The sequence below is a fragment of the Chiloscyllium plagiosum genome, unplaced genomic scaffold, assembly GCF_037043375.1.
Source record: "Chiloscyllium plagiosum isolate Xiang-an unplaced genomic scaffold, Cpla_swu_hap1 HiC_scaffold_33, whole genome shotgun sequence".
Classification (NCBI taxonomy): domain Eukaryota; kingdom Metazoa; phylum Chordata; class Chondrichthyes; order Orectolobiformes; family Hemiscylliidae; genus Chiloscyllium; species Chiloscyllium plagiosum.
In genome coordinates this window covers 3,307,682-3,335,529 of record NW_028270171.1, presented here as the reverse complement: position 1 = coordinate 3,335,529, position 27,848 = coordinate 3,307,682, and the positions used below count along the sequence as shown (strand labels likewise).

At 47.3% G+C, this 27,848-nt stretch overlaps 1 protein-coding gene across 2 annotated transcripts; it reads left to right on the top strand.

Annotated features, from left to right (window-relative positions):
* The first annotated feature begins 4,354 nt into the window (after positions 1-4,354).
* On the top strand, positions 4,355-27,441 carry cbx7b (chromobox homolog 7b). 2 transcript variants are annotated; one of them, XM_087978205.1, is made up of 6 exons: positions 4,355-4,486; positions 8,508-8,551; positions 14,190-14,255; positions 16,493-16,559; positions 19,409-19,748; positions 27,325-27,441. In XM_087978205.1, the coding sequence occupies exons 1-6, from the start codon at positions 4,418-4,420 to the stop codon at positions 27,417-27,419; spliced, it is 681 nt and encodes a 226-aa protein (XP_087834331.1). In that variant the 5' UTR covers positions 4,355-4,417; the 3' UTR covers positions 27,420-27,441. The 2 variants fall into 2 exon arrangements, with proteins under 2 accessions (XP_087834331.1, XP_043535397.1); XM_043679462.2 differs by lacking the exon at positions 27,325-27,441 and adding an exon at positions 21,228-21,646.
* Positions 27,442-27,848: the final 407 nt, after the last annotated feature.

Here is a 27,848-nt window from a genome sequence, read left to right as displayed (position 1 = left end):
GGTGTCATAGTGGCACATGCTAGTAATCCAGAGAACAAGGGCATGTGTTCTGGCAGATGGTGAAATTTTAATTAATGCCAGTCTTAAGAGTTGAAAGCTTGCCTGGTGGGACCATACAACCACTGTCAATTGTTATTCACTAATGTCCTTGGGGGGGGGGGGGGAAATCTGCCATCCTCACTTGGTCTGACCTACATGTGACTTCAGACACCCACAGCAATCTGTTGACTCTTATAACTGCCCTCTGGGGGTTTTAGGGATGGGCAATAAATGCTGGTGTAGATAGCAATGCCCACATCTCTCAGAATTAAAAACTCACCAGTGTGGTTATTGAGATATCTTGATAATACGGCTGCACACACTAAAAAAAGTTAAACAGGAGTGTTAGGGGTTCTATTCACTCTGAGCTGGATCAGTGTCTACACATGTTAATAAAAGGGGACTTGGTGACGGGATACAGTCCACTAGTTATTTTAGTAGTGATGAGGTTGGGACACATTCCTGAAGAGTTGGGGTAAGCATTTATGGCATCATGACGTTAAAACAAATCACAGCTGCATGTTGGATGTTACCAGATAGGCTTTCCCTCTCACTGCAACATCACACTCTCACATTGCTTGTCTGTGAGTCGTGAGTCCCACGAATCTGCAGTCGGGAATGGCAGTGCTCGGAGAGTCCAAACCTTTGTACATGCACCCATTCTCCTGGCCCATGCCTGGGCCCCACACTCTTCGATTCCCTACTTCGATCCATCTGCTTTCCTTTCCACCCAAAACCATCCTCAAAAGAAGCTCAAACTGAGTGTTTGGTTATTCTGCCCTAATTCTAATGCAAACTTGGTTTGATAATGTCCCAGGTCATTGTACTATGTTAAAAAGGGTGAGATAAATCGACATGATATTCAAAAAGCGTTAGTACTCCATTCTGAAATTTTAATTGCTCTAAATCTGTGCATCTGCTCTGCTCAGAATGTGAGCAATTTCAATCAGTTCTTCTGTATAAATAAGATACCTTGTTTACTTTTTGCTGATGTATTCACTGGAGGGAGGGTTCATGTGGGTACGACCGTTTTGTGATGCTACCACTTTGGGGTGTCACTGTATAATGCTGTCTTTAGCTAAAGCTGAGTCACATATTGCAAATTGTACAGTGACTAAGTTTGCAGCCAATGTAATAGCATTCCATATGTAAATTACATGTCCTTGAGCAAACCAGTACTGTACTGTAGGCTGCACCGAGCAACTTGACACAATGGAGCTTTGTTATCAAGTGGTTTGTGTGACATTGTTATATTTCACAAGCCCCACACGCAGGTTGTTTATGAACCTCATCTGAAACCTGAGATTTCAAATCAGTGAGTTAGTAACAGGCGTGTGTGTATATTAAACCATAAGTACATTGCGTCAGTGCTGACTCTTTGCAAGAGATATCCAATTTGTTCCAGTTCCCCCTTCTGTCTTTTTCTCCATAACTCTACTAAAATATTCAAGGTTTTATTCAGTTTCCTTTTGAAAATTATTATTGCACCCCTTCAGGAAGTGCATTCCAAATCATAACTCACCACACTCGAACATTCCTCTCAAATCCCTTCTAGTTCCACCGCCAAACTTAAATCTCTGCCTTCTGGTTAGCAACCCTCCAGTCAGTGGAAACTCCATGATGGACACATCCATTAAATCCCACTTTTAACCTTGCTCATTTGATTCTAACATTCTCTCAGGTCCAGTACTAACATTGCCATTAAATCTCTTACAGAAGGAGCACTGTTAGTGTTTGATAGCCTAAGCTCTAACTTATGGAGGTGAAATAGCAGATCTGCTGCCTGCTAACCTATATACATGTTTTATGAACAGTCACCATACATAACACCACTTGTGCTGCTATGTCCTTATGGTGTTACATTATGGTGAACCTTTATAAAACACCTGTAGTCATTCCTGATGAAGGGCTTTTGCCCAAAACGTTGATTTTCCTTCTCAGATGCTGCCTGCTCTGCTGTGCTTTCCCAGCACCACTCTGATCTTGACCCTAATCTTCAGCATCTGCAGTACCCACTTCCACCTTTATAAAACACCATTCGGTCTGAACTGGAGCATTGTGTTTACGTGGATGTCACTGACATCTCTAAATACTCAGTAACTGATCGTGTCAATTGGCTTTTTAAGAGAGAAGTTAAGAATCAACCATAGTCCTACCGAAAGAGAGGGGCAAGAGGAAGTTTGATAATGGGGGAACCAGACAGTGTGGAAAGAGAGAAATTCTTCCAGTGAAAAGATCAAGAGCCAGACAGTATCGATCTGAGGGGATTGGCAAAGGAATCCTGTGCAACTCCAGGAAGGACAGCTTTCTGCAGTGAGTGGTGAGGTTCTGGCAGTTGACAGTGTTAGTGTTTTTACAGAATGAAAAGAGGCCCTTCAGTCCATCTTGTCTGTGCTGGTCATCAAACTTCAATCCATTCCAATCCCATGCCTCAGCACGTGACCTGTAGTCTAGTATGCAATGGATTTTCAAATGCTCATCTAAATTCTTCTTAAATGTCCTGAGGGTTTCTGCCTCTGGGTTTTATATTTTAGTTTGTCGGACTCAGCAGCACTGTTCCTACTTTCTCCTCATTGCCTTTTCAAGCAGTGAGTTCCAGATACCCTCTGGGTGGGAAAAAAAACCTCAAATCCCACCTAAACTTTCTGTTCCTTACCATGCCGCCTGTTTCTTGATCCATCAGCTAAGGGGCAAGGTTTCTCCCATTCTACCCCACCCATGGCCCTGAGAACTCTGTACACTTCAAGCAATTCCTCTCACTTCTCTGAGGTAAAAACCCACAGACCATAGTATCTCTCTGCGCTGAGGGTGCAGGTTCAACTGTAGCTTTAAGAAGGAGAATTGGAGAATTCCTTGAAGATTTTCAAGATTACAAAGGTGGGGGAGAGAAACTAAGCTTGTCATAGCAGTGAGCTAGTGTGGACATTAACAGGCCTAGACAGGATGAACACAGGAGGGATGTTCCTGATGACTAGGGAGTCCAGAACCAGGGGGTCACAGTCTGAGGAAATGGGATAGGTTATTAGGATTGAAACAAGGTCAGTATGGTAGCTCAGTGGTTAGCACTGCTGCCTCATAGCACCAGGGACCTAGGTTCGATTCCAATCTCAGGCGACTGTCTGTGTGGAGTTTGCATGTTCTCCCTGTAACTGTGTGTGATTCCTCCCACTGTCCAAAGATGTGCAGGTTAGGGTGGATTGGCCTTGCTCCATTGCCCCATAGTGACATAGGGATGTGCAGACTTGGTGGGTTAGCCCTGGGAAATGCAAAGTTACAGGGATAGGGTAGGGGTGGGTCTGAATGAGATGCTCTCCAGAGGATTGGTGTGGATGCAATGGGCTGAATGGCCTATTTTCACATGGTATGGATTCTGTGAATGTCTTCATTCAGAGAGTGGGGAGCTTGTGGAATTCTCTGCCATGAAAAGTGGTGGAGGCCAAAACATTGAATGTTTTCCGGAAGGAGTTCTTGGGGCTACATGGATCAGAGGGTATGAGGATATGCAGGAACAGTGGTGCCGAGTTGAACAAAATCCAAAAAAGAACTTTGGGTCTGAAACACCCCAAATCAGAAACTGCTGGAGGTCAGATAGCATCTGCGTAGAGAGAAACAGAGTTAATGTTTCTGGTTCAATGATACCTCCTCAGAATTGCCAAGATGTGGAGGTGCCTGCGTAATCCTGTGACAATACAAAACACCTCTAGCCTTAACAACTTCCAAAACCACTGAAGGCAATTAATAAACCTCCCCAACCCCCTTCCCCAATAATAAAATAACTGACTGGGCAAAGTCAGAAGTCACACTACATCAGGTTATTTTTCTGATGTGCTTCTCGCTGATATTCTCTACTGCAACCCCTTGCTCTCCTATTGCAGACAGTTCACCAACCAAGGAGCAGCGCTCTGAAACCTTGTGATTTCAAACAAACCTGTTGGACTACAGCCTAATATTGAGGGACTTCTTACCTTGTCCTGAGAATTGCATGTGATGGTCAGCCATGAATCTAATAACTGGGGGAGGCTGAATAACTCTCCCTGCTCCTAGTCCCTCTGGATGAATGGCCTCCTGCTATAAGAGTGTTGCTGCAATTTCACTTTAATCTTAAAGTGCACCAAGTGCTGCATAAGGTGGGGGTGAACCCGTGAAAGGCTGAGCTCCCCCCGGTGTTTTTATTCACTTCGAAAGTTCTGTGTGAACGAGTGAGAATTACTTTGCGTGTGGGACCCGGGCGCGTTCCTGTGCAATGGGGGCGCTCATGCACGGGGTGGGGAGCGCGTATGGGTGTGCGCGTGCACGGGTGAACTAACAGAGAGAGAGAGAGTGTCGGGGACGCGCTGGTGAAAATGTTGCGCAGGAAGAAAGCTGTGAGTCTGCCTTTATGGAGCTGTCTGCAATAGGAGAGCAAGTGTTTGCCGTGGAGAATATCAGCAAGAAGCGCATCAGAAAGGTAATCCTGCGACAAATACAAAACACCTCTAGCCTTAACAACTTCCAAAACCACTGAAGGCAATTAATAAACCTCCCCAACCCCCTTCCCCAATAATAAAATAAATGACTGCTTTCAAAACTGGCCACACGCCGTCAGCTGGTGCAGAAGCTCCGGAAGAGATGTAGAGCAGGAGGGACAGTGCTGCTGTGTTAAACTCAATAATTAAACGATGAATTACATAAATAATGCAAGACAAAAATTCATGCATTGCCCAGCTACCGAGGGAAGGGAGAGGGGTAGGAGGGTTATTTGAACTGGAATAATTACAAAGTGTTAAAATTCCTTACTGAGGATGGACTGAGAGGATGAGGTTGCGAGCGTTGAGGGAGTTTAAAATTGCTCAGTCAGTGAGGCAGCTTTTGGAAGTTGCAAATCTTTTGTACTTATCTGTAAAAGGGCAGAGTCCGGCAGGGATTTGAGTTGTTCAGTCTGTTTATTCGAAACATAATCCAATTAATTGTTTCTTGTAAGAAGTAACTTGCAATTTTACAGGGAGATTTCAGTAACAAGAAAGCAGGCTTGTGACCCAAATCTAATTAGTAAACGAGAAATTACTGGACAGTTAATAACAATCATAGTACATGGGGTACAGACAGGGAAAGAAACTCAATGTACAAACGGAGACAGGATGAGATCACTGTTACACATAAGCTTTGGTCATGTTTATTCCAAGAATCTTCACGATTGTTTGTACCAGTCTCCATCACACCGTGTTCTTTAGTTCTGAAGTCTTATCCGATTCAAAGCGTTCCCTCTCTGCAGATGCTGGCAGACCTGCTGAGTTTCTCCAGCACTTCGTGGCGTTGTTTATTTCAGTTTGTGCTTGAAGCTGCTTCCTGGCTGCTCTGAAATCACACAGCCCTGAATTATATCGGCACGTATCTGTTATAAAGGAAACTGTCAGAGCTACACAGGGCTAGACAGCGTTAGCAGCACGGAGTGATTCCCCTTCTGGATTACAGAGACTGACTTGTACTGGGATTGTGTGTGTGTGGACACTTTAGAGAGGATTGTCTTCCTCCTAGAGACCGTTTCCCCCCCAGCCCCCCAACATCCTGTATCCAGGTTGAGGATTTGTATAGGGAGGCTGTACTGATTAGGAATCACGTTCCTTGACCTTCTGGGAGATGGAGAGCTGAATGTTAGTAAAACTGGAATGGTCCTAGACCTGTCAGCAGCTCTGCCTGTGCAGTAGGAGCTGAAGATATTAAACCTGCTCTCACCCAACAATCTGAGCCCCCAATGCTCCCAGTTCCCCCTGAAATTCTCAGCCTCCCTCCCTGCCCCCCCCCCCCCCCACTGCACCAGAAGGCAGTGTGAGATGGTGTAAGTGTGGGAGCTCACAGACTGCTTTAGCATGTTGTGTTGGGGCGAGAGGCTACTTTTCCTGGGTGGATTTCTGATCTGAGTGAATTCTGGTGACTCACAGCCTCAGGGAATGCTTATTTTCCCTGACAAGGTCCCAGTGGTTAAATTCTCACCTGACAGGTATCCACAGGCTGACAGCAAAACAACTGGCAGTAGTTGTATCTGATGTCACTGTCAGACAGTACACAATTCAAAACCAGATCTCTGTATATAACCCCGTGCTGTCTCTGTCCTGGGAGTGTTTGATGGGGGACAGTGTAGAGGGAGCTTTACATGAAAGTGTTCCTGTCATGTTGCCCTCTCCCCCGACCCCCCGTCGGAGGGTCAGTGCTGAGGGAGCGCCGCACTGTCGGAGGGTCAGTACTGAGGGAGTGCCGCACTGTCGGAGGATCAGTGCTGAGGGAGTGCCGCACTGTCGGAGGGTCAGTGCTGAGGGAGCGCCGCACTGTCGGAGGGTCAGTGCTGAGGGAGTGCCGCACTGTCGGAGGGTCAGTGCTGAGGGATTGCCGCACTGTCGGAGGGTCAGTGCTGAGGGATTGCCGCACTGTCGGAGGGTCAGTGCTGAGGGATTGCCGCACTGTCGGAGGGTCAGTGCTGAGGGAGTGCCGCACCGTCGGAGGATCAGTGCTGAGGGAGTGCAGCACTGTCGGAGGGTCAGTGCTGAGGGAGTGCCGCACTGTCGGAGGGTCAGCGCTGAGGGAGTGCCGCACTGTCGGAGGGTCAGTGCTGAGGGAGTGCCGGACTGTCGGAGGGTCAGTGCTGAGGGAGTGCCGCACCGTCGGAGGGTCAGTGCTGAGGGAGTGCAGCACTGTCGGAGGGTCAGTGCTGAGGGAGTGCCGCACTGTCGGAGGGTCAGCGCTGAGGGAGTGCCGCACTGTCGGAGGGTCAGTGCTGAGGGAGTGCCGCACCGTCGGAGGGTCAGTGCTGAGGGAGTGCAGCACCGTCGGAGGGTCAGTGCTGAGGGAGTGCAGCACCGTCGGAGGGTCAGTGCTGAGGGAGTGCAGCACTGTCGGAGGGTCAGTGCTGAGGGAGTGCAGCACTGTCGGAGGGTCAGTGCTGAGGGAGTGCAGCACTGTCGGAGGGTCAGTGCTGAGGGAGTGCCGCACTGTCGGAGGGTCAGCGCTGAGGGAGTGCAGCACTGTCGGAGGGTCAGCGCTGAGGGAGTGCCGCACTGTCGGAGGGTCAGCGCTGAGGGAGTGCCGCACTGTCGGAGGGTCAGTGCTGAGAGAGTGCAGCACTGTCGGAGGGTCAGTGCTGATGGAGTGCCGCACTGTCGGAGGGTCAGTGCTGAGGGAGTGCCGCACTGTCGGAGGGTCAGTGCTGAGGGAGTGCCGCACTGTCGGAGGGTCAGTGCTGAGGGAGTGCCGCACTGTCGGAGGGTCAGTGCTGAGGGAGTGCCGCACTGTCGGAGGGTAAGTGCTGAGGGAGTGATACACTGTCAGAGGGTCAGTGCTGAGGGAACACCATGCTGTCTTGGAGTTGGTGTTGAAGTGCTCATGTTACTGCACTGGTAATCCTGAGGATTGTGGGCTAATTCTCTGAGGACGTGGGTTCACATTTAGGTGGTGAAATGTGAATGTCGATCCAGTTATAAAGTCTGGAATACAACACCAAGTCTCAATGATGGTGAACACAAATCTATCATTGATTGCTGTCAAAGAAATCCTGTTCACTAATATGCTTTAGGTTTGGAAATCTGCCATCGATCCTGGTCTGCTCTACATGTGACTCCATACCCATAGCACTGTGGTTAACTCCTCACTCCCCTTTCAAATGGCCTCAAGATGCACAGTTCAAGGGCAACTATGGGCAGAAAATCCTGTCTTTGCCTGTGACACCCACATCTCTGACAGAATTAAAACAATCTTAATTTCCAAACTCCCTGATTTCCTTCAGACATGTGCACAGCATAAACAGTCTAAATTGATAATATTATTAGAAATACAGCCAAGATTGGGTTGACACGGTTAGATATAGAGTAAAGTTCCCTCTACACTGTCCCACATCAAACACTCCCAGGGACAGGGACAGCATGGGGTTAGATACAGAGTAAAGCTCTCTCTACACTGTCCCACATCAAACACTCCCAGGGACAGGGACAGCATGGGGTTAGATACAGAATAAAGCTTTCTCTACACTGTCCCACATCAAACACTCCCAGGACAGAGACAGCATGGAGTTAGGTAGTGTGTGCATGTGCCACGTTTCTTTCCAGGATTGTACCAGTTTAATATTCCTCCATTTAGCAATCTGGCCTGTGATCAGTATGAAGTCTCCTGACTCTCAGTTCACACAACATCACATCTTTGAGGGAGGTAACTGTGAACTGTGGCCAGCTGGCTGGAGGCTGCCTTTCTGTGAAACGCACGGTGAATGTGGGTGAAAGGCGTCAGCTACAGGCTGTAGTGATAGTGTGTGTGCTGGCTAGGTCTCTGGGTGTGAGCACGCTCTGTGTGGGTGTGCACGTGCTCCGTGTGTGTGTGCATGCTCCGTGTGTGTGTGCACGCTCCGTGTGTGTGTGCGCACTCTGTGTGTATGAGCGGTGCTGTGAATGAGCTGTGCTGTGTACTGTACCCACCTGATGACACTTTGTTTTCTGTTTGATTGACAGGGTAGAGTGGAATATTTTGTGAAGTGGAAAGGATGGCCCCCAAAGTAAGTAACCGATCGCCAGTGTTCTGTCCTGATCTTCTCTCTGCACCTTGTCCCAGCTCCTCTACTCATCCATGAATCCCAATCCCAGTTGGTTCTGTTAAACAGATGTAGAACATTACAGCGCAATACAGGCCTTTCGGACCTCAATGTTGTGTCAACCTGTGAAACCAGTCTGAAGCCCATCTAACCTACACTATTCCATTCTCGTCCATTTAAATGCCACCAAACCTGGTGAGTCTACTACTGTTGCAGGCAGTGCGTTCCACACTCCTACTACTCTCGGAGTAAAGAAACTACCTCTGACATCTGTCCCATACCTATCACCCCTCAATTTAAAGCTACGCCCCCTTGGGCTAGTCATCACCATCAGAGGAAAAAGGCTCTCACTGTCCACCCTATCCAACCCTCTGATTATCTTGTATGTCTCAATTAAGGCACCTCTCGGCCGCCTTCTCTCTAACAAAAACAGTCTCAAGTCCCTCAGCCATTCCTCATAAGACCTTCCTTTCATACCAGACCATATCCTCGTAACTCTCCTCTGAACCCTTTCCAATGCTTCCACATCCTTCCTATGATGTGGTGACCAGAACTGTACACAATACTCCAAGTGCAGCCACACCAGAGCTTTGTACAGCTGCAGCATGACCTCATGGCTCCGAAACTCAATCCCTGTACTAATAAAAGCTAACACACTGTATGCCTTCTTAACAACCCTATCAACCCGGGTGGCAACTTTCAGGTATCTGTGCACATGGACATAGAGATCTCTGTGCTCATCTACACTACCAAGAATCTTACCAGTAGCCCAGTACTCTGCATTCCTGTTGCTCCTTCCAAAGTCAATCACCTCACACTTTTCCACATTAAGCTCCATTTGCCACCTCTCAGCCCAGCTCTGCAGCTTATCTATGTCTTTCTGTAACCTACAACATCCTTCTGCACTATCCACCGACCTCAGTGTCATCTGCAAATTTACTAACCCGTCCTTCTACACCCTCATCCAGGACGTTTATAAAAATGATAAACAGCAGTGTGCCAAAACAGATCCTTGTGGTACACCACAAGCAACTGAACTCCAGGATAAACATTTTCCATCAGCCACCACCCTCTGTCTTCTTTCAGCTAGCCAATTTCTGATCCAAACTGCTAAATCACCCTCAATCCCATGCCTCTGTTGGGGTTGTTTATACATGTTGATGGTGCTGAGTCCCTAAGCCCTTGCTCCTCAGAGATTGATGACCCTTTATTATAGCAAAATGGGGATTCTGCAGGTTGTTGTTGTTGTACTACTATGAGGACTGCCGCTTTACAACTGTTTATATTGACATTGAACCCCAGCGTGGTGATCTACTGGTGCAGCAATCTGTTGGCGCAGTAACTGCCAATGCAGTGATCTCCCAGCACAGTGATCTACTAGTGTAGTGATCCACTAGTGTAGTGATCCACCAGCGATTTATTGGTGTGGCAATCTACTGGCATGGTGATCTACCAGTATAGTGATCTCCTGGCCTGGTGACCTACTGGTGTGCAGATCCACTGGTAACAGCACCTTCCAAACCCACGGTCATGTCCAGCAGATACATGGGAACACCCCTCCAAGTTCTCCTCCAAACCACTCACCATCCTGACTTGGAAATATATTGCCGTTCCTTCAGTGTCGCTGGGTCAAAATCCTGGAATTCCATCCCTAAGGACATTGTGGGTCAATCAGGTGGACTGCAATGGTTCAAGAAGACAGCTCACTCCCACCTTCTCCAGGGCAACTAGGGATGAGCAAGACATCTACAACTTCTTTAGGAAATAATTTCAGGGATGGATGTTTCTGGGAGCTGTGTATAATAGTGAGGAGTATTAAGTTCGGACATCTAGAGCTGAGGATATGGTCGGCATGGACATGTTCGACCAAAGGATCTGTTTCCATGCTGTACATCTCTATGACTCTATGGTGCCCAAAGGTGATCCCATTACAGTGTCATAGCAGCTGTTACAGAGCAGACATGTCATTGGGTCGATTGGTGAGTGATAATGAAGGCAATGGGTGGTTTGAGGAAATTCTGAGAGTACAAGGAAGATCTTGTCTTTTGGTAGCACCTTTCACATCCTCAGGATGTCACAGGCCAGTGATGTATTTGTGAACAACTGTCATTGTTGTAAATTTGGGACACTTGACAGCTAAGCACAACAATTTCAAATTTTCCTTTCTGTCTCCGTTGTGTACAAGAGAGAGATTGGGTCTCCTTGTGTCTGTTTCGCTGTGTGTGGGATTGTGTGAGTGCACGCTTATGTCTCTGGCTGTATGTATTTACATGTGTACAGTATGTTTCTCTGTATATTTCTTTGACTCTGTGACAGAGAGTCAGTGCTGAGGGAGCGCCGCACTGTCGGAGGGTCAGTGCTGAGGGATGCCGCACTGTCGGAGGGTCAGTGCTGAGGGAGCGCTGCACTGTCGGAGGGTCAGTGCTGAGGGAGCGTTGCACTGTCGGAGGGTCAGTGCTGAGGGAGCGCCGCACTGTCGGAGGGTCAGTGCTGAGGGAGCGCGCACTGTCAGAGGGTCAGTGCTGAGGGAGCGTTGCACTGTCGGAGGGTCAGTGCTGAGGGAGCGCCGCACTGTCGGAGGGTCAGTGCTGAGGGAGCGCCGCACTGTCGGAGGGTCAGTGCTGAGACTGGAGTGGGAAGGCTTTGGGCACCACTTCAATCCTTAGCTTCAGTGTAGGAAAGGACTAGTTCTAACCCTCCTCGTTATTACATGCAGCTCCCAGTGATGTTGATCTCCAAAATTATTGCCCATACATTTCTCTGCATATTTTTTGACTCTGTGTATGTGACTCTGTATGTATCTGTTTTCTGCAATTGCGTGCAAATTTACAAGTCTGTCCGTCTGTCTGTGTGTGTAGGTGTACATGTCTGTGTTTTGTAGCTGTGTATGTGTCTTTCCATCAGTGTATTTGTGCATGCATGTGCATGTCTGTGTGTATGTGTGTATTTGCATGTGTTTGTCAATGTCTATGTACGAGTCTGTGTATCCACGTGTGTATATGCCTGTGTGTGTATATGTCTTTGTGTGTACATGCCTGTGTGACCGTGTACGTGTCTGTGTGTGTATGTCTACGTGTCTGTCTGTGTGTGTGTACGTGTATTTGTGTATGTGTACGTGTGTGCAAGTGTCTGTGTCTGAGAGTGAAGGTACTGCTTGCTCTGGTGCTTGAGTTAATCACGTGATGGATTCTGTTGATTTCTCTCGTTCTGCAGTATTTCTGCAGCCAAATGGGGGAAGGGGAAGTGCTGGCTCTGTTATTGAGCATGTCCAAGTGAGTGCGTGTGAGTCAGTGACTGACCAATCATTGCCATGGTCTGCTGGCTCCATTAACACTTTAATGTCTGTGACACTGAGTCTCTCCTGATTGGGCACTGACCCATTTAATTCTTCTTCATTGCAAAATGGTATGGACCGCATGAAACTGCGAGAAAAACATTAAACCTACACAAGTAATATTCATGATTTGGATCAGTCACATGTGACTGCACCCAGTAAAATTAAACCTCCTTTTCAACAGAATCAGCTGTTAATATCTCCACTAATTTTAGGATCTGAACATAAATGTGTGTACTGAGTGGTCATGGGTTACTGTTATGGAGTGCGGACTGTTGTCTTCATGTTGAGTTTCCAAACCATATCACCCAGAGACACAGACTCTGCTTGAATAGAGAGCTCCTGACTGATCGTCCTTGGTGCATGTGGATAGTCCACCACAGGTCGTTCTGTTATAATGAGCTTTTCATCAGCGTGAATTGGTTATAATGCAATTGACGGATTGTGGTCGTTGTTTAGATAACGCAAATTTTCTATGAATGGTTTTAACAATTTTCTGCAGCGATCCCCAATAGTGTGGTTTTCTATAGCGATCCCCAATGGTGTGGTTTTCTATAGTGATCCCCAATGGTGTGGTTTTCTATAGCGATCCCCAATGGTGTGGTTTTCTATAGCAATCCCCAATGGTGTGGTTTTCTATAGCAATCCCCAATGGTGTGGTTTTCTATAGCAATCCCCAATGGTGTGGTTTCCTATAGCAATCCCCAATGGTGTGGTTTTCTATAGCAATCCCCAATAGTGTGGTTTTCTATAGCAATCCCCAATAGTGTGGTTTTCTATAGCAATCCCCAATAGTGTGGTTTTCTATAGCAATCCCCAATAGTGTGGTTTACTATAGCAATCCCCAATAGTGTGGTTTTCTATAGCAATCCCCAATAGTGTGGTTTTCTATAGCAATCCCCAATAGTGTGGTTTACTATAGCAATCCCCAATAGTGTGGTTTTCTATAGCAATCCCCAATAGTGTGGTTTTCTATAGCAATCCCCAATAGTGTGGTTTACTATAGCAATCCCCAATAGTGTGGTTTTCTATAGCAATCCCCAATAGTGTGGTTTTCTATAGCAATCCCCAATAGTGTGGTTTTCTATAGCAATCGCCAATAGTGTGGTTTTCTATAGCGATCCCCAATGGTGTGGTTTTCTATAGCGATCCCCAATGGTGTGGTTTTCTATAGCGATCCCCAATAGTGTGGTTTCCTATGGCGATCCCCAATGGTGTGGTTTTCTATAGCGATCCCCAATGGTATGGTTTTCTATAGCAATCCCCAATGGTGTGGTTTTCTATAGCGATCCCCAATGGTGTGGTTTTCTATAGCGATCCCCAATAGTGTGGTTTCCTATAGCGATCCCCAATAGTGTGGTTTTCTATAGCGATCCCCAATAGTGTGGTTTTCTATAGCGATCCCCAATAGTGTGGTTTTCTATAGCGATCCCCAATAGTGTGGTTTTCTATAGCGATCCCCAATAGTGTGGTTTTCTATAGCGATCCCCAATAGTGTGGTTTTCTATAGCGATCCCCAATAGTGTGGTTTTCTATAGCGATCCCCAATGGTGTGGTTTTCTATAGCGATCCCCAATGGTGTGGTTTTCTATAGCGATCCCCAATGGTGTGGTTTTCTATAGCGATCCCCAATGGTGTGGTTTTCTATAGCGATCCCCAATAGTGTGGTTTCCTATAGTGATCCCCAATAGTGTGGTTTTCTATAGCGATCCCCAATAGTGTGGTTTTCTATAGCGATCCCCAATAGTGTGGTTTTCTATAGCGATCCCCAATAGTGTGGTTTTCTATAGCGATCCCCAATAGTGTGGTTTTCTGTAGTGCAAGGTCGTAGAGGAACTCAAGTGTTATGTTATAGCAGAACGTCCTGTATTTTGAGAAACAGCAGGAGTCAAGTTATCTCTTTCTCTCTCTTTTTTCTCTCCTTCACCAATCCCTCCTAAACAATCTGGTGCCAATATTTGTTTGCAACCAACGTCACTAAAATGATTTCCCTAGCCACGATGAGTTGCTGCTTGTGGAGTCTTGCTGTGCACAGACAGGCAGCTGTTACAGCAGTGACTGCCCACTTCAGAAAGTACTTCATTGGCTGTCAGGTAATTTGGGATGTTCTGAGGTGGTGAGAAGCTCTCCAGAGATGCAAGTCTTTTTGTAAAAAACGAGACAAACAAAGATTGCTGCACTTGCTGAGGACTTGCCAGTGGGAATCCGGTGACTGAGTGTGTCACTGTTGGATTTGTCATGTAAACTCTGCCTTTGCCTCTGTTTCAGATACAGTACATGGGAACCGGAAGATCACATACTGGATCCCCGTCTCGTAATGGCTTATGAGGAAAAGTAAGAAGATGTTATGCTGCCCTGTGCATACGCCCTGAGCCCCCACGTATAGGCCCTGGGACCCCCACGTATAGGCCCTGGGACCCCCACATATAGGCCCTGGGACCCCCACATATAGGCCCTGGGACCCCCACGTATAGACCCTGGGACCCCCACGTAAAGGCCCTGGGACCCCCACGTATAGGCACTGGGATCCTCACGTATAGGCACTGGAACCCTGCGTGTCCACCTAGCAACCTGTGCGTACACCCTGGAACCTGTGCGTACACCCTGGAACCTGTGTATACACCCTGCAATCCTCTGTATACGCCCTGCAGCCCTTGGGCTGTTGGATCTGCGTAGCAGTGTGTGTGTGTTTGCACGGGATGTTAGACATGTGTGTGCATGAAGCTGCCCTGTGAGTAGTGGTGTGCCCAACACAGGTCTGTCGTGAGTATTTTTTGTTACAGGGTTAAACATTTGTAAAGTCAGGTGCTGTGAAATATTGGATCCTCCTTGACTCATCGTCCCTCAGTGTCAGCTTGTGAAATTGAATTTTAAAATCTGGTTGTCCATGGTTCAGACTAGATAAAGTACCAAGAAAAGCTGAATCAAAATCAACAGTGAACCTTGGTGAGGGGGAAGTGTCTCATCGCCTGAGTCTGCTCCTACTTCATGAAGTTAATGGTCAATCTCAGGCACTAAGGCTGGACAGTGATTACAGCTGTTCTACCAAGTGATGTTACTGAACTAATAGACCAGAGAATGTGAGTTCATGTCCCAGTCTGGGCAGTTTGGGAATAATATAACATAACATAAGACATCTGAGCAGAAATTAGGCCATTCAGCCCATTGAGTCTGCTTCGCCATGCAATCAAGACTGACAAATTTCTCAACTCCATTCTCCCCGTAACCCTTGATCCCCTTTACACTTAATAACCCATCTATCTCAGTCTTAAATATACTCAATGATCTGGCCTCCACAGCCTTCTGTGGTAATGAATTTCATTGATTCACCACTATCTAGCTGAAGAAGTTTCACCTTATGTCTGTTCCAATGGGCTCTCCCTTTACTCTAAGGCTGTGCCCTCAGGTCCTAGTTTCTCCTACCAATGGAAACATCTTCCCAACATCTACTCTGTCCAGGCCATTCAGTATTTTGTATATTTCAAGTAGATCCCCCTCATCCTTCTAAACTCTGAGTATAGACCCAGAGTCCTCAAACGTTCCTCATATGTTAAGCTTTTCATTCCTGGCACCATTCTCGTGAATCACCTCTGAACATGCTCCTTCTGAAGATATGGGGCCCTAACCCATGCACAATACTCCAAATGTGGTCTGACAAGAGCCTTATAGAGCCTCAGAAGTACATCCCTGTTTTTATATTCAAGTCCTCTTAAAATAAATACCATCATTGTATTTGCCTTCCTAACTACTAACTCAACCTACAAGTTTACCTTAAGGATTGGAAAATTGGGAAACAAAATGCTGGATCAGCTTTGGGATTGTCATAACAATCCAATGGATTCATTTATGTCCCTTCGTAAGAGGAGGGAGGCTACAGTTAGCAGCTCTGGGCCTAGATGTAACCATGTGTGGTGTAGAAACATTGAAGATAGGAGCAGGCCATTCAGCCCCTCAAGCCTGCTCCACCGTTCAATATGATCATCGTTGATCATTGAACTCAGTTACCTAATCCCGGTCTCCCCCTTCATTTCATTGTTCCTTGATCCCTTCAGTCAATCCCTTTAGTTATTTTCCCTTTGAAATAGTCTAGGAAGTTCCTCCTTGTATAACAACTCTAAGTTAAAGGTAAAAGATCTGCAGTGCATGGAAGGAAATTGGATTTCAGGATTATCAGATCAATCATGATCTCATCGGATGGTGTAGCAGACTCGATGGGCTGAATGGCCTAATTCTGCTCCAATGCCTTACAGTCTTATGGCACTGGTTGAAGGTGATGAGTTACCTGCTCAGTGCGAAGGGATGGCCATCAATTCCAGCCTCTTGCCAGTGAGGCTCACATCCCAGAAAATGATTTTCCAAAGAAAAGGATCAAACTCAAACAATTTCCTGGCCTCTGGAATTTATCAGTTGACTATTTAGTTTGCTTACTCACAGGAGATTCACACTGAAACCACAGGCTGGAGGTAGTTGCTGTGCTAGTAGGCCCGTTACTACGGTTACCTGTGATTTTTTTTTTCTGGTTCCTTCTGTTAAACTTGATCCTGTTTTCACGCTTGGCACTTACCCTGCAGGGAGCAGCGAGACCGGGCGCAAGGATACAGGAAGCGAGGGCCAAAGCCGAAGAGGTACCTACTGCAGGTAAAGGCTGGTGTCCGGGTGGTGGATAGTCTTGACCCGCAAATAAATATCCGTCCAGTTCATCCTCCCCTGTGGCTCAGTAAACGCGGGGCTGGCCTCACCCCCACCACCTTGTAGGTACAGCCCCTCATACGCACTGATTCCCACAGATCAGAGAGGGACGAAGGGCCAAGCCTGAGTTAGCTGATCATGGAGTCTTGGTCCCTCCTGGGCTGGGGACAGGGGGCACTGTTGGTGTCCATGGGTGTTGGGTGAGGACAGGATGCCTAATGTGTCCCACCCTTTCTGGGGAAATTGTGACATAATGGTAATGCCATTGGATTGGTAATGTTGATGAACTGATGGTCTGGAGTCATGGGGTCAAATCCCACTTCCGCCATTGCAGCTGGTCGAATTGATTATTGGATCTAAATTATATACAAATAATTAGAATCACAGAGTCCCTGCAGTGTGGAAGCAGGCCATTTGGTCCATCGAGTCCACAGTAATCCTCTGAAGAGCATCCCACCCAGAGTCACCCACCTATCCTAACCCTGTAACCCCCGCACTGCCCATGGCTAACCCACCTGCACATCCATGGACACTTCAGGTAGTTTAGCATGGCCAAGCCACCCTAACCTGCACATCTTTCGATTGTGGGAGGAAACCAGAGCACCCGGAGGAATCTCTCACAGACACGGGGAGAATGTGCAAACTCCACACAGACAGTTTACCCGAGGCTGGAATCAAACCTGGCACCCTTTTGCTGTAAGGCAGCAGAGGTAGCCACTGAGTCACCCCTAATTATAATTTGGTAATGGTGAAACTACCACTGTCAAAACCCAATCTCATTCATTCACCATTGTCCTTCAGGGAGGGTAATCTGCTGTCCCTAGACCTGGTCTGGCCTACATGTGACTCCAGACCCATCGCAAAACTACCCTCTGAAATGGCCCAAATAAGCCATTTAGTTCAAGGGGGCAATTAGGGATGGGAGACAAGAACTGGCCCAGCCAGTGATACCGGCATTCCATGAAAGAACAAAGAAAGAAACACTGTCCCATGTGGTTGACCCCTAACTGCCCTCAGTTGCACAGTCTAGGGGCCTTACATTTTCTCTAAGCTACAGACTTAATGAGGCTGCAGTCGTGATGATCAAAGGATATAACTTAAAACTGAGAGGTGACACCAGGAATTGTTTCCTCACGCAGAGCTGTGGCAATGCAGAACTGAGCAGATGGTGGCTCAGTGGTTAGCACTGCTACCTCACGACGCCAGGGACCCAGGTTCAATTCCACCCTCAGGTGACTGCCTGTGTGGAGTTTGCATGTTCTGTCTGTGTGGATTTCCTCCGGGTGCTCCTGTTTCCTTCCTGCAGTTCAAAGATGTGTGGGTTAGCCATGGGAAATACAGAGATAGGGTGGGGAGATGGGTCAGGGTGGGATGCTCTTCAGATAGACTGAATGGCATGTTTCCACATGGTAGGCATTTTATAATTCTTCTCTACAACCCCCACCCCTCCCAAAGAAATACTGCTCATTGAGGCTAGTGGGAATAGGGAGGGTGAGTCTACTGAAAACGTTTAAACCAAGAATTAAAGATTTTAATTAGATCAGGATGTTTCACAGTTGCAGAACTATAAAGGTACCGATCTAAGTAAATACCAGAACAGGCTCAAGGGGCCGAACAGCCTTCTCTTGTTTAAATCTTCAGTTTTTAAAAAATTCATACACTGGATGAGGATGTTGCTGGCTGGACCAGCATTTATTCCACGTCCCTTATTGCCCAGAGAACAGTTCAGAATCAAGCGCATTGCAGTGGGTCTGGAGTCACGTGTAGGTCAGACCAGGTAAAGATGGCAGTTTCCTTCCCTAAAAGACATTAGTGACCCAGATGGGGTTTTTCTGACAATCATGGTCATGATTAGATTCTTAATTCCAGATTTTTATTGAACACAATTCCACCGTCTGCCATGGAGGGACTCAAACCCAGGTCCCCAGAACGTTCCCTGGGTCTCTAGATTAACGATAATACCACTAGACCATCGCCTCCCCTATTCTAAGAATGATCAGGTCACCTGGTCGGTGTCACATTGGGCATTTGTGGCATCTTGCTGTGCGCTGATTTCCTGTTTCATTCCCTACATAAGATGAGGTTCTAAACTTTATTGGCCATGCAACACTCTGGGGCATCCTGAGGTACCGGAAGGTGCTACATAAATGAAAGTGTTTGTTGTCTGGGTTTAACCACTAGCATCTCCCTTGGCCTCAGCAGTAAGTTACAGTCATAGCAACCTACAGCTCGGAGACTGACCCTTTGGCCTAACCTGGTCCATGCCGACCAAAATGTCCGTCCACACTAACTCCATTTATCTGCACTTGACCCATATCTTTCTAAGGAGAAAGTGAGGTCTGCAGATGCTGGAGATCAAAGTTGAAACTTTATTGCTGGAACAGCACAGCAGGTCAGGCAGCATCCAGGGAACAGGAGATTCGACGTTTCGGGCACAGGCCCTTTTCCTGAAGAAGGGCCTGTGCCCGAAACGTCGAATCTCCTGTTCCCTGGATGCTGCCTGACCTGCTGTGCTGTTCCAGCAATAAAGTTTCAACCCATATCTTTCTAATCCTTATGTATTTGTCCAAATGCCTTTTAAATGTTGTTAATGTACCCGCCTCAGCCACTTCTGCTGGCAGCTCATTCCAAATGCGTACCACCCTCTGTGTAAAAAAGTTGCCCGTCAGGTTCCCCTTTATTCTTTCCCCTCTAACATTAAACTGATACCCTCTTGTCCTCCTAGCACTAAACATTGAAACTGCGAAGGGCAAAGATGCATCAAAGCGTTGGGTTTGATTTTTGTTGTTTGTTGCCAGCGGATTTATGGGATGGATTTGCGGAGTGCGGCCAAGCTGAAAGAAAAGGGGGAGCTGCGCCTCTCCCTGTCCAGACAATTTGACGGGACTTCGGTGTCAAGTCTGGGTCAGCGGGAACACGGGGAAAACGGCAAACGGATCCAGTTCTCCCTCAGCCGGAAGCACAAGTTTTTCAAACTGGCCAAGCCTGGCTCTACTGAAGAACCCAGTGAGATCACAGAGAGGCATGGGATGAGTGAGTGGTCTGAGGACGAGACCGGCAGGGAGCTGAGTGAAAAATACGTGGATTCGGAGTTTGAGGATGAATTGCAGAGTGAGAGCTGTCCCGAGGCAAACGAAGGTGAGTGACAGACTGTGAGGCACAAACCCCTCGCTGGGTTCGCCTCTGGTCGCTGGCTTCCTGTTATGAAAGGTGCCATGTAAATGCAGCTTCTCTCTCTGAAACGTCCGCCCTGTACTGAAAGTCGGTCACCCTCCCGCCCCTCCCCTCCATCTGAGCTTTCTGTTTCATGTTGATGCCAATCAGTGAGGCCCCTTTGGTCCTGGTTAATCCTCAGGAAGTTCTCCTCAGTGTCTTGAGGGGATTAGCCTCCCCCTATTATTCCCCATCTCACATTACCTCTCCCATTTTCCCACCCACACACACACACACACAGTTCCCTTTAGACCCCTCTCTCTCCTGTCCCTCTCCTTGCCGCTTTCTCCCACCCTTGGTCACTCTCATGTCTTTGAGGAGAAAGTGAGGTCTGCAGATGCTGGAGATCAGAGATGGAAATGTGTTGCTGGAAAAGCGCAGCAGGTCAGGCAGCATCCAGGGAACAGGAGAATCGACGTTTCGGGCATTAGCCCTTCTTCAGGAATGAGGAAAGTTGGTCCAGCAGGCTAAGATAAAAGATAGGGAGGAGGGACTTGGGGGAGGGGCATCGGAAATGTGATAGGTGGAAAGAGGTCAAGGTGAGGGTGATAGGTCAGACTGGGGTGGGGGCGGAGAGGTCGGGAAGAAGATTGCAGGTTAGGAAGGCAGTGCTGAATTTGATGGATTTGACTGAGACAGGCTGGGGGGAGGGGAAATGAGGAAACTGGTGAAATCCGAGTTCATCCCTTGTGGTTGGAGGGTTCCTAGCCGCATCCCTTGTGGACACTCTCATGTCTTTCCCTCACATGGCAAGCTGGTGGCCTAGTGGTATAATCACTTGATTGTTAATCTAGAGACCTAGGTAATGTTCCAGGGACCCGGGTTCAATCCTGCCACCGCAGATGGTGCAATTTGAATTCCATAAAAATGTGGAATTAAGAGCCTGATGATAACCTTGAATTGATTGTTGGTTTACTAATGACCTTTAGGGAAGGACACTTACCTAGTCTGGTCTACATGGGACTCCAGACTCACAGCAATGTGAATGACTCTTAACCACCCTCCCCCAATTAGGATGGGCAACAAATGCTGGCCTAGCCTGTGACGTCCTCACCTAATGGAACAAAACTCTTTCTCTTTCTACCTTTTCCTGTTCCTTTTTCTCTCTTCCCCTTATCTCTTCATCCCACGCTGCAGTGCCCAATCAGGGGAGAAGGGGACTGCTGTGTCTTGGGGTGGGGGTTGGTGATGTGGGGTGGGGATTGGTGATGTGGGGTGGGGATTGGTGAGGTTTGGGTTGGAGTGGTGGATTTGAAGGAGGGAGTTGAGGTGGGGGTTGGATGCAGTTGAGTTGGGTTGGGGTTGGGTGTTTGGCGGAGCTCCCTGGAGCTGGGAGAGTCTGACACTGATGGGCCGAATGAGTGAGATTTTATCCTCTGCCTCTCTTTTCCCTCCTGTCTGCAGGCTCCGCCTCTCCCATTCGGATGACTGGCTCAATTCCCATTGGCTGGCAGCCTTCCATTCCCCTTGGTAACGTCACAGTGACTGATGTCACGGCAAACTCCCTGACGGTGACCTTCCGGGAAGGCCAGGCAGCTGAGGGTTTCTTCAGGGACAGGAGTCTGAGCTGCTGAAAACAAACAGATTTACATCCGTCCTGTCAAATGTTTTGTTCATTTCTCCTAAAAGAGAAACAAGGTTCCATATTTATAAACTGTTGAGTGTATGTATCACCATATAAACGGTTAGGGTCTGCAGGGTAGCGCCTAGGTTCATGTACCCCTTCAGAACAGGAGAGTGAGTGTGAGGGAGGGAGTGTAGAGGATGGAGGGAGAGCAGGAGAGGGACATTGGAGAGAGAGAGAGATTCAGGAGGGACTGAAGAAGGGAGGATGTGGGTATGAGGGGGTGGGGGAGTACGGGGGGGGGGTGTTACTGTGGAGACAGGGATTGGGAGATGGAGGTGGGGCTAGGGAGAGGGTATTGAGAGAGTGGGGAGTATGGGGGTTACTGAGGAGACAGAGGGATTAGGAGATGGAGGTGGGGCTGGGAGGGAGCCAGGGAGGTAGAGTTGGGAGAGCACAAGGGTGTACACTGGGAATTTGGCTAAAGGACTTTGCTGTGATGTAGCTGTAGTGAACCTGCCCATTTCAGTATCTTGACCTGTTGTCACAGAGAGGGCTGTATTAGGGCCAGTCAGTACAGATGTGAACCTGTTTGACCTGGGACTGACCAGGGTCTAGCACAGTCTGAGTCTGGGACTGACTTTTGAGGTGATACAATGCTGTATCTAACCCTGAAATGAGCCCTCTCTGGTGGAACACTATGTGGCACCTCTGGTCTAAACTGAAATGTTGTTCAGGGGAGAGTGAGCTACCATGGATTGACTGCCTCCAGGCTGTGCCCTGTAACGTTTACATCAGAGTGGTGCTGGAAAAGCACAGCAGGTCAGGCAGCATCCCAGGAGCAGGAAAATCAACGTTTTGGGCAAAAGCTCTTCATCAGGATTCCTGAAGAAGGGTTTTTGCCCAAAACGTTGATTTTCCTGCTCCTCAGATGCTACCTGACCTGCTGTGCTTTTCCAGCACCACTCTGGTTTCCAGCATCTGTAGTCCTCACTTTTGCCTGTGCCCTGTAAAGGTCACACTGGGCTGTACTCACAGTTTACTCGTTCACTGCACTTGTTTAGATCGGTGAAGCAGTGGGTTTGTATGTTGGGGATCCATGTAACAGTTAGCAGAGAGTCACTGCGGGAGCCACTAGGCTGTGGGTTTGAGATGCAGTTTGAGCCAGACTGAAGCAGTGTAATCTAGTCTGAGAGTCCATGCTTCAGAACAGAGGTTATACGCTGAGGCTCCATCACTCATTGAGGGACTGAGAGACACTATGTCTTGGTACGTACACTGCTCTGTCTTTTTTCCCATCCTCTCTTATTTTCCATTCACTTGTTCTCACTTGCCCCTTCCATTTATTCCAGATTTGTTTCATTCTCTTTATTACTGATCTCACATTCCAGTTTTTTTACTCTCTTCCCTCAATGTTGCCTTCTGTCTGTCTCCATTTCCCTGTCCCTTTTTTCTCTGGGTGTGTCTTTCACTGTGTCTCTCTCTCTTTTTCCATCTCTTGCTGTTGCACTCTCTGTGTGTCCTCCTCTCTCTGTGGACCCCTCTCTCTGTCTCTCTCTCTCTCTCTCTCTCTCTCTCTCCTCTGTGCATTGTTTAGCTGCTCTCTGATGTCGACCTCCCTGAGGAATATTTGCACTTGAGTCTGTTTGAGTTTGTCGGATATTTTGCACAGAATGATATCAGAATGGTGAATGTGTGGGTGTGGTTCGTTTTGGTTCTTTGAGCTGCCAAGTATTTTTGATCAGGCTGGAGGCTGTGCTGTAAATATATTGTAAATAAGTTGAATTGTTGATTGTTGCACTGGAGTGTTGCTGGCCTAAGCAGGAGCTGCCACAATATTTAATGCGATCTGGAGAAGACTTTACACTGGAGACGCTCAGTCAGTCTCTGACACTGCCTGACAGGCACTGGATGGAAGGGTGCAAACCCCACGTGTGTTAGCCTCATCCACCGTCCAAGGAAACTGTGAATGCTACCACTCTCGTGTCAAAACTGGATTGACCCCAAATTTTTCACCCATCCCACATGACCTGCTGTATATCCTCCCCATCTGCAAACCCATTGGCCTTGTTTACAGATCCACAAGGTTCTGAGTTCAAAACCCATCCCAGATTGAGGGAGCACTGCACTGTCGGAGGGTCAGTACTGAGGGAGTGCCGCACTGTCGGAGGGTCAGTGCTGAGGGAGTGCCATACTATCAGGGTCAGTGCTGTCGGACGGTCAGTGTTGAGGGGGTGTCGCACTGTCGGAGGGTCAGTGTTGAGGGAATGTGCAGTTATTAACTTTTTGAATCAATCTGCCCCTGACAGATGTCACACCAACTGGCCAGTGGTTTCCTGTTTTCCTTTTTTTAGAATCCCTACAGTGAGGAACCAAGTCATTTGGTCCATCAAGTCCACACTGACCGTCCGAAGAGCATCCCACCCAGATCCACACCCCTACCCTTTAATCCTGCATTTCCCCATAGCTAATCTAGCCTAGCCTGCACATCCCTGGATGCTATGGGCAATTTCCAAAGGCCAATTCACCCTGACCTGCACATCTTTGGACTGTGTGAGGAAACAAGAGCATCCGGAAAAAAACCCACACAGACACAGGGAGAATGTGCAAACTCTACGCAGACAGTCGCCTGAGGCTGGAATCGAGCACGGGTCCCTGGCGCTGTGAGACAGTAGTGCTAACCACTGAGCCATCCCTATTCTTGAGTAGGGTCTTATGTTTGCTACTTTCCAATCCGATGGAACCTTTCCTGAATCTATGGAACTTTGGATATTAACAGCAATATATCTGTTACCTCATTAGCCACCTCATTCAGAGCCTAGGATGAAGTCCATCAGACACACACACCTCTCACCCGAAGCTCTCAGTCAGTTTCCTTTGTAATTGTAGTTTTGCTAATTTGTCTCCCTCCCTCCTTCCTGATTAACAGTATCACGAGGAATGTTTTCTTTCTATCTCCAAACTGAAGACAGAAGCAAAATATTTTGTTCATTTTGTCCACCGTTTCCTCATTATCTATGTTTAACTCCCCATTCTCACCCTTGAGAGGATCAACACCTGCTTACTGTGTTTTTTAATACTTGTAGAAACTCTTGCTGTTTTTACATTTTTAGCTAGCTTTTTAAGAGAGACCTAGGAGTTCAGGTACATAATTTTTGAAATTGCGGCACATATAGACAGGAAGGTTCAGAAGGTGTTCACACACTTACCTTCATAGCACAGACCTTTGAGTATAGGCATTGGGATGTCAAGTTGAGGTTGTACAGGACGCTGGTGAGTGTTGTGTCCAGTTCTGGTCGCCCTGTTACAGGGAGGATATTATTAAACTGGCGAGGGTTCAATAAAGATTTACCAGGATGTTGCCGTGAGTGGAGGGTTTGAGCTATAAAATAGATTGGGAAGACTGGGACTTTTTTTACTGGAGGGTAGGAAGTTGAGGGGTGACCTTATAGAGATTTATAAAATCATGAGAGGCACAGACAAGGTGAAAGACAAGGGTCTTTTCCACGGGGTTGGGGAGTTCAAAACCGGGTGGCATATTTTTAAGGTGAGAGGAGAAAGATTTCAAAGGGACATGAGGGGGCACCCTTTTTACTCAGAGTGGTTTGTGTGTGGAATGAACTGCCAGAGGAAGTGGTAGATGTGGATACAGTTACAGTGTTTAATAGACATTTAGATAAGTTCACAAATAGGAAAAGTTTAGAGGGATATGGACCAAGCACAGGAAGATGGGATGAGTTTAGTTTGGGAATATGGTTGGCATGGACTGGTTGGGCCGAAGGGTCTGTTTTCCTGCTGTATGACTCCACAGTACTTGATATTTTTTCCCCTGCGTAACTTTTTAGTCATTCTCTGTCATTTGTCACATTCTCGCTCATTATCTGATTGACCCCTCAAATGTCTACAATTATATGCTTTTTTCTTGATCCTTTCTCTCACTTCATTTGCTAATGACAGATGGTGGGCCCTGCCTTTAGAATTTTGTGTTGTTAGCAGGAAGATATTCTGAAATATCCCATTAAATGTCATCCGCAGTGTCTCTGTTAATCTATACCACGGCCTCTATAAGCTGATAAGAGGTAGAAGCAGGAGTAGACCATTCAGTCCATCGAGTCTCTCCCTCCATTCATGGCTGATGTAACAATCCTCAACTCCACTTTCCTGCCTTTTCCCTATAAACCAGTCCAAAAATGTTCAGGTTAGATGAATTGGCTGTACTCAATTACCTGTAGTGTTAGGTGAAGGGGTAAATGTAGGGGAATGGGTCTGGGTGGGTTGCTCTTCGGAGGGTCAGTGTGGACTTGTTGGACTGAAGGGCCTGTTTCCGCACTGTAAGTAATTAAAAAACCCTTGATTCCTTTCCTGATTAAAAATCTGTCTTTGTCAGCCTTGAAGATAATTAATGACTCAGCCTCGAAAGTCCTCTGTGGTAAAGAATCTCACACATTTACTATCTTCTCAGAGAGGAAATTTGTTCCTGTTTCTGTTGTAAATGTGTATCCCCCAACATTGATTCCATTTACTCACTATTCCCGGTCTCCCTTGATACAATTACTCAACAAAAAAATGTCTATCCATCTATATCCTGAAAGCTCCAATGGTATCTCCGATCCCCACCGCCACATTCCATAGAGTTTTGGGGAAGGTTGTCCAAGTTTCCACTTGTTCCCCCTTGTGTTGTTTTGCTGATCTGAAGGTTAATAAAGCTCAACAGGTCACCATGATTTATAGTCGAGTTGATTTGACTCTCCCTAATGTGTGTGCTCTGTTGCTGCTACGTTGCCTGTCTCAGAATTGCCCATCACTTTCGATAATCACAAGAGTGAAGGGGCTGGGTTCCAGGGCAGTGGCAGAGAAATGCACAAAGAGCCAAAATAACTAACACCAAATAAGCTGCTGGTGAAGAACTGGGCAGAATATTGCAGAAGGAGGCTAGTCAGCCCTGTGTATGTGCTGGTTAATCCCATTCCCCTGCCTTGCTCCATAGCCCAGCAACATTTCCTTCTGCCGTGCTATTGCAGTTCTCTCCCAAACTTACTGTTGATTTCTGTTTCCTCCGTCCTTTAGGCAGCACAATCTGGTCCATAGCTCACTGTGGAAAGCATGTTGCTTATCCTCCAGTTATTCATCCACCCACCACTTTACACTCTCTTCTTTCATCTTATATCAAAACTGTTCACAGTTTTGACCATTTCCATTTGATCTTGCCGGAAGCTTTTCTCCCATAGTTCCCAGTTTATCCAGTCTCTACCTCTGAAGCCCATCATCCCTACTTTCGTTCTGGGAAATCTCCTCTTCTCCATGGGCTTGGAAAACCTTCCCAAATTGCTGGGACTCAGTGTCCCCATAGAGGCTTAACCAGAGATCTATAACCTCCTTCCTTTTGTACTCTGTTCCCCTCTGAGTAAGGTCAAGGATCCCATTGCACTTAAACACTTTCCCAACTTGTCCTGTTGTCTTCACAGCTTCATGTAGGCAGATGACTTTTACCTGCTCATCTCACCTCATTGAATCAACTGAATGCAGAGATTAACTTGGACCAAATATTTAGGTTTAAAGCTTTACTTTGGGCAGGGTGGTGGGATAGGGGTTAATGGTATGGGGCGTGGTAGAAGGGAGTGTAGGGCGACTGTGGACTGTTTTGAGAGGGTTTGACAATTTCATTCACCCACTCACCACAATCACTGTGGTCCGTGAGGAGGTCTCTGGTTTGCCTGCGATTTGCGGAACAGGCGTGTGGGGTCTGCCTTTAGTTTTGAGGCACTGCCACATGTAGGAGTGTTTACACGGGTCTCCGGCGTGACCCACAGAGAGGGGAAACGACTGACTGAGCTCTGCATCAGCTCTCCTGGTTAGGCCTAGCAACCTGTGCTGTTGGGCTACTGAAACTGTCTCCCTCTGAGTCGGGAGTTTACCTGATGTTTTTGTATCGCTTAGGATCAGGGGCACCTCCCCTTTGTGTCCGACATCGAGATGCTGCTGAATTTGATGCCTTGCTGGTTACGAATGTCACATTATATGAGGCCAAATAAAATAAACCTTGTCTTTGTTGCATGAGTTGTCTTTGATTCCTGCCCAGTGAGAAGCTGGAAGATTCCTTCTTCTCCCTCTCCTGCACCCTTGACAAACCAACATGATCATTAATTCCCTCTGCAAACAGATGGTAGTGAGGGAGTGCCACACTGTCGGCAGTCAGTGAGCTGCAACATCGAAGGATTGGTACTGAAGGAAGACTGACTGCATGCATTGCTGTGTGAGGAAGACTAAATCTTTCATTTGGACAAACCTAGATGTAGGCTTGCTCGCTGAGCTGGAAGGTTCATTTCAAGACGTTTCGTCACCATACTAGATGACAACATCAGTGGGCCTCCGGGCAAAGCACTGTTGATAATTCCTGCTTTCTAGAAGCATGGAATTCCTACCGGAACTCTATCAACAAACACATCGAGTTAGACCCCATC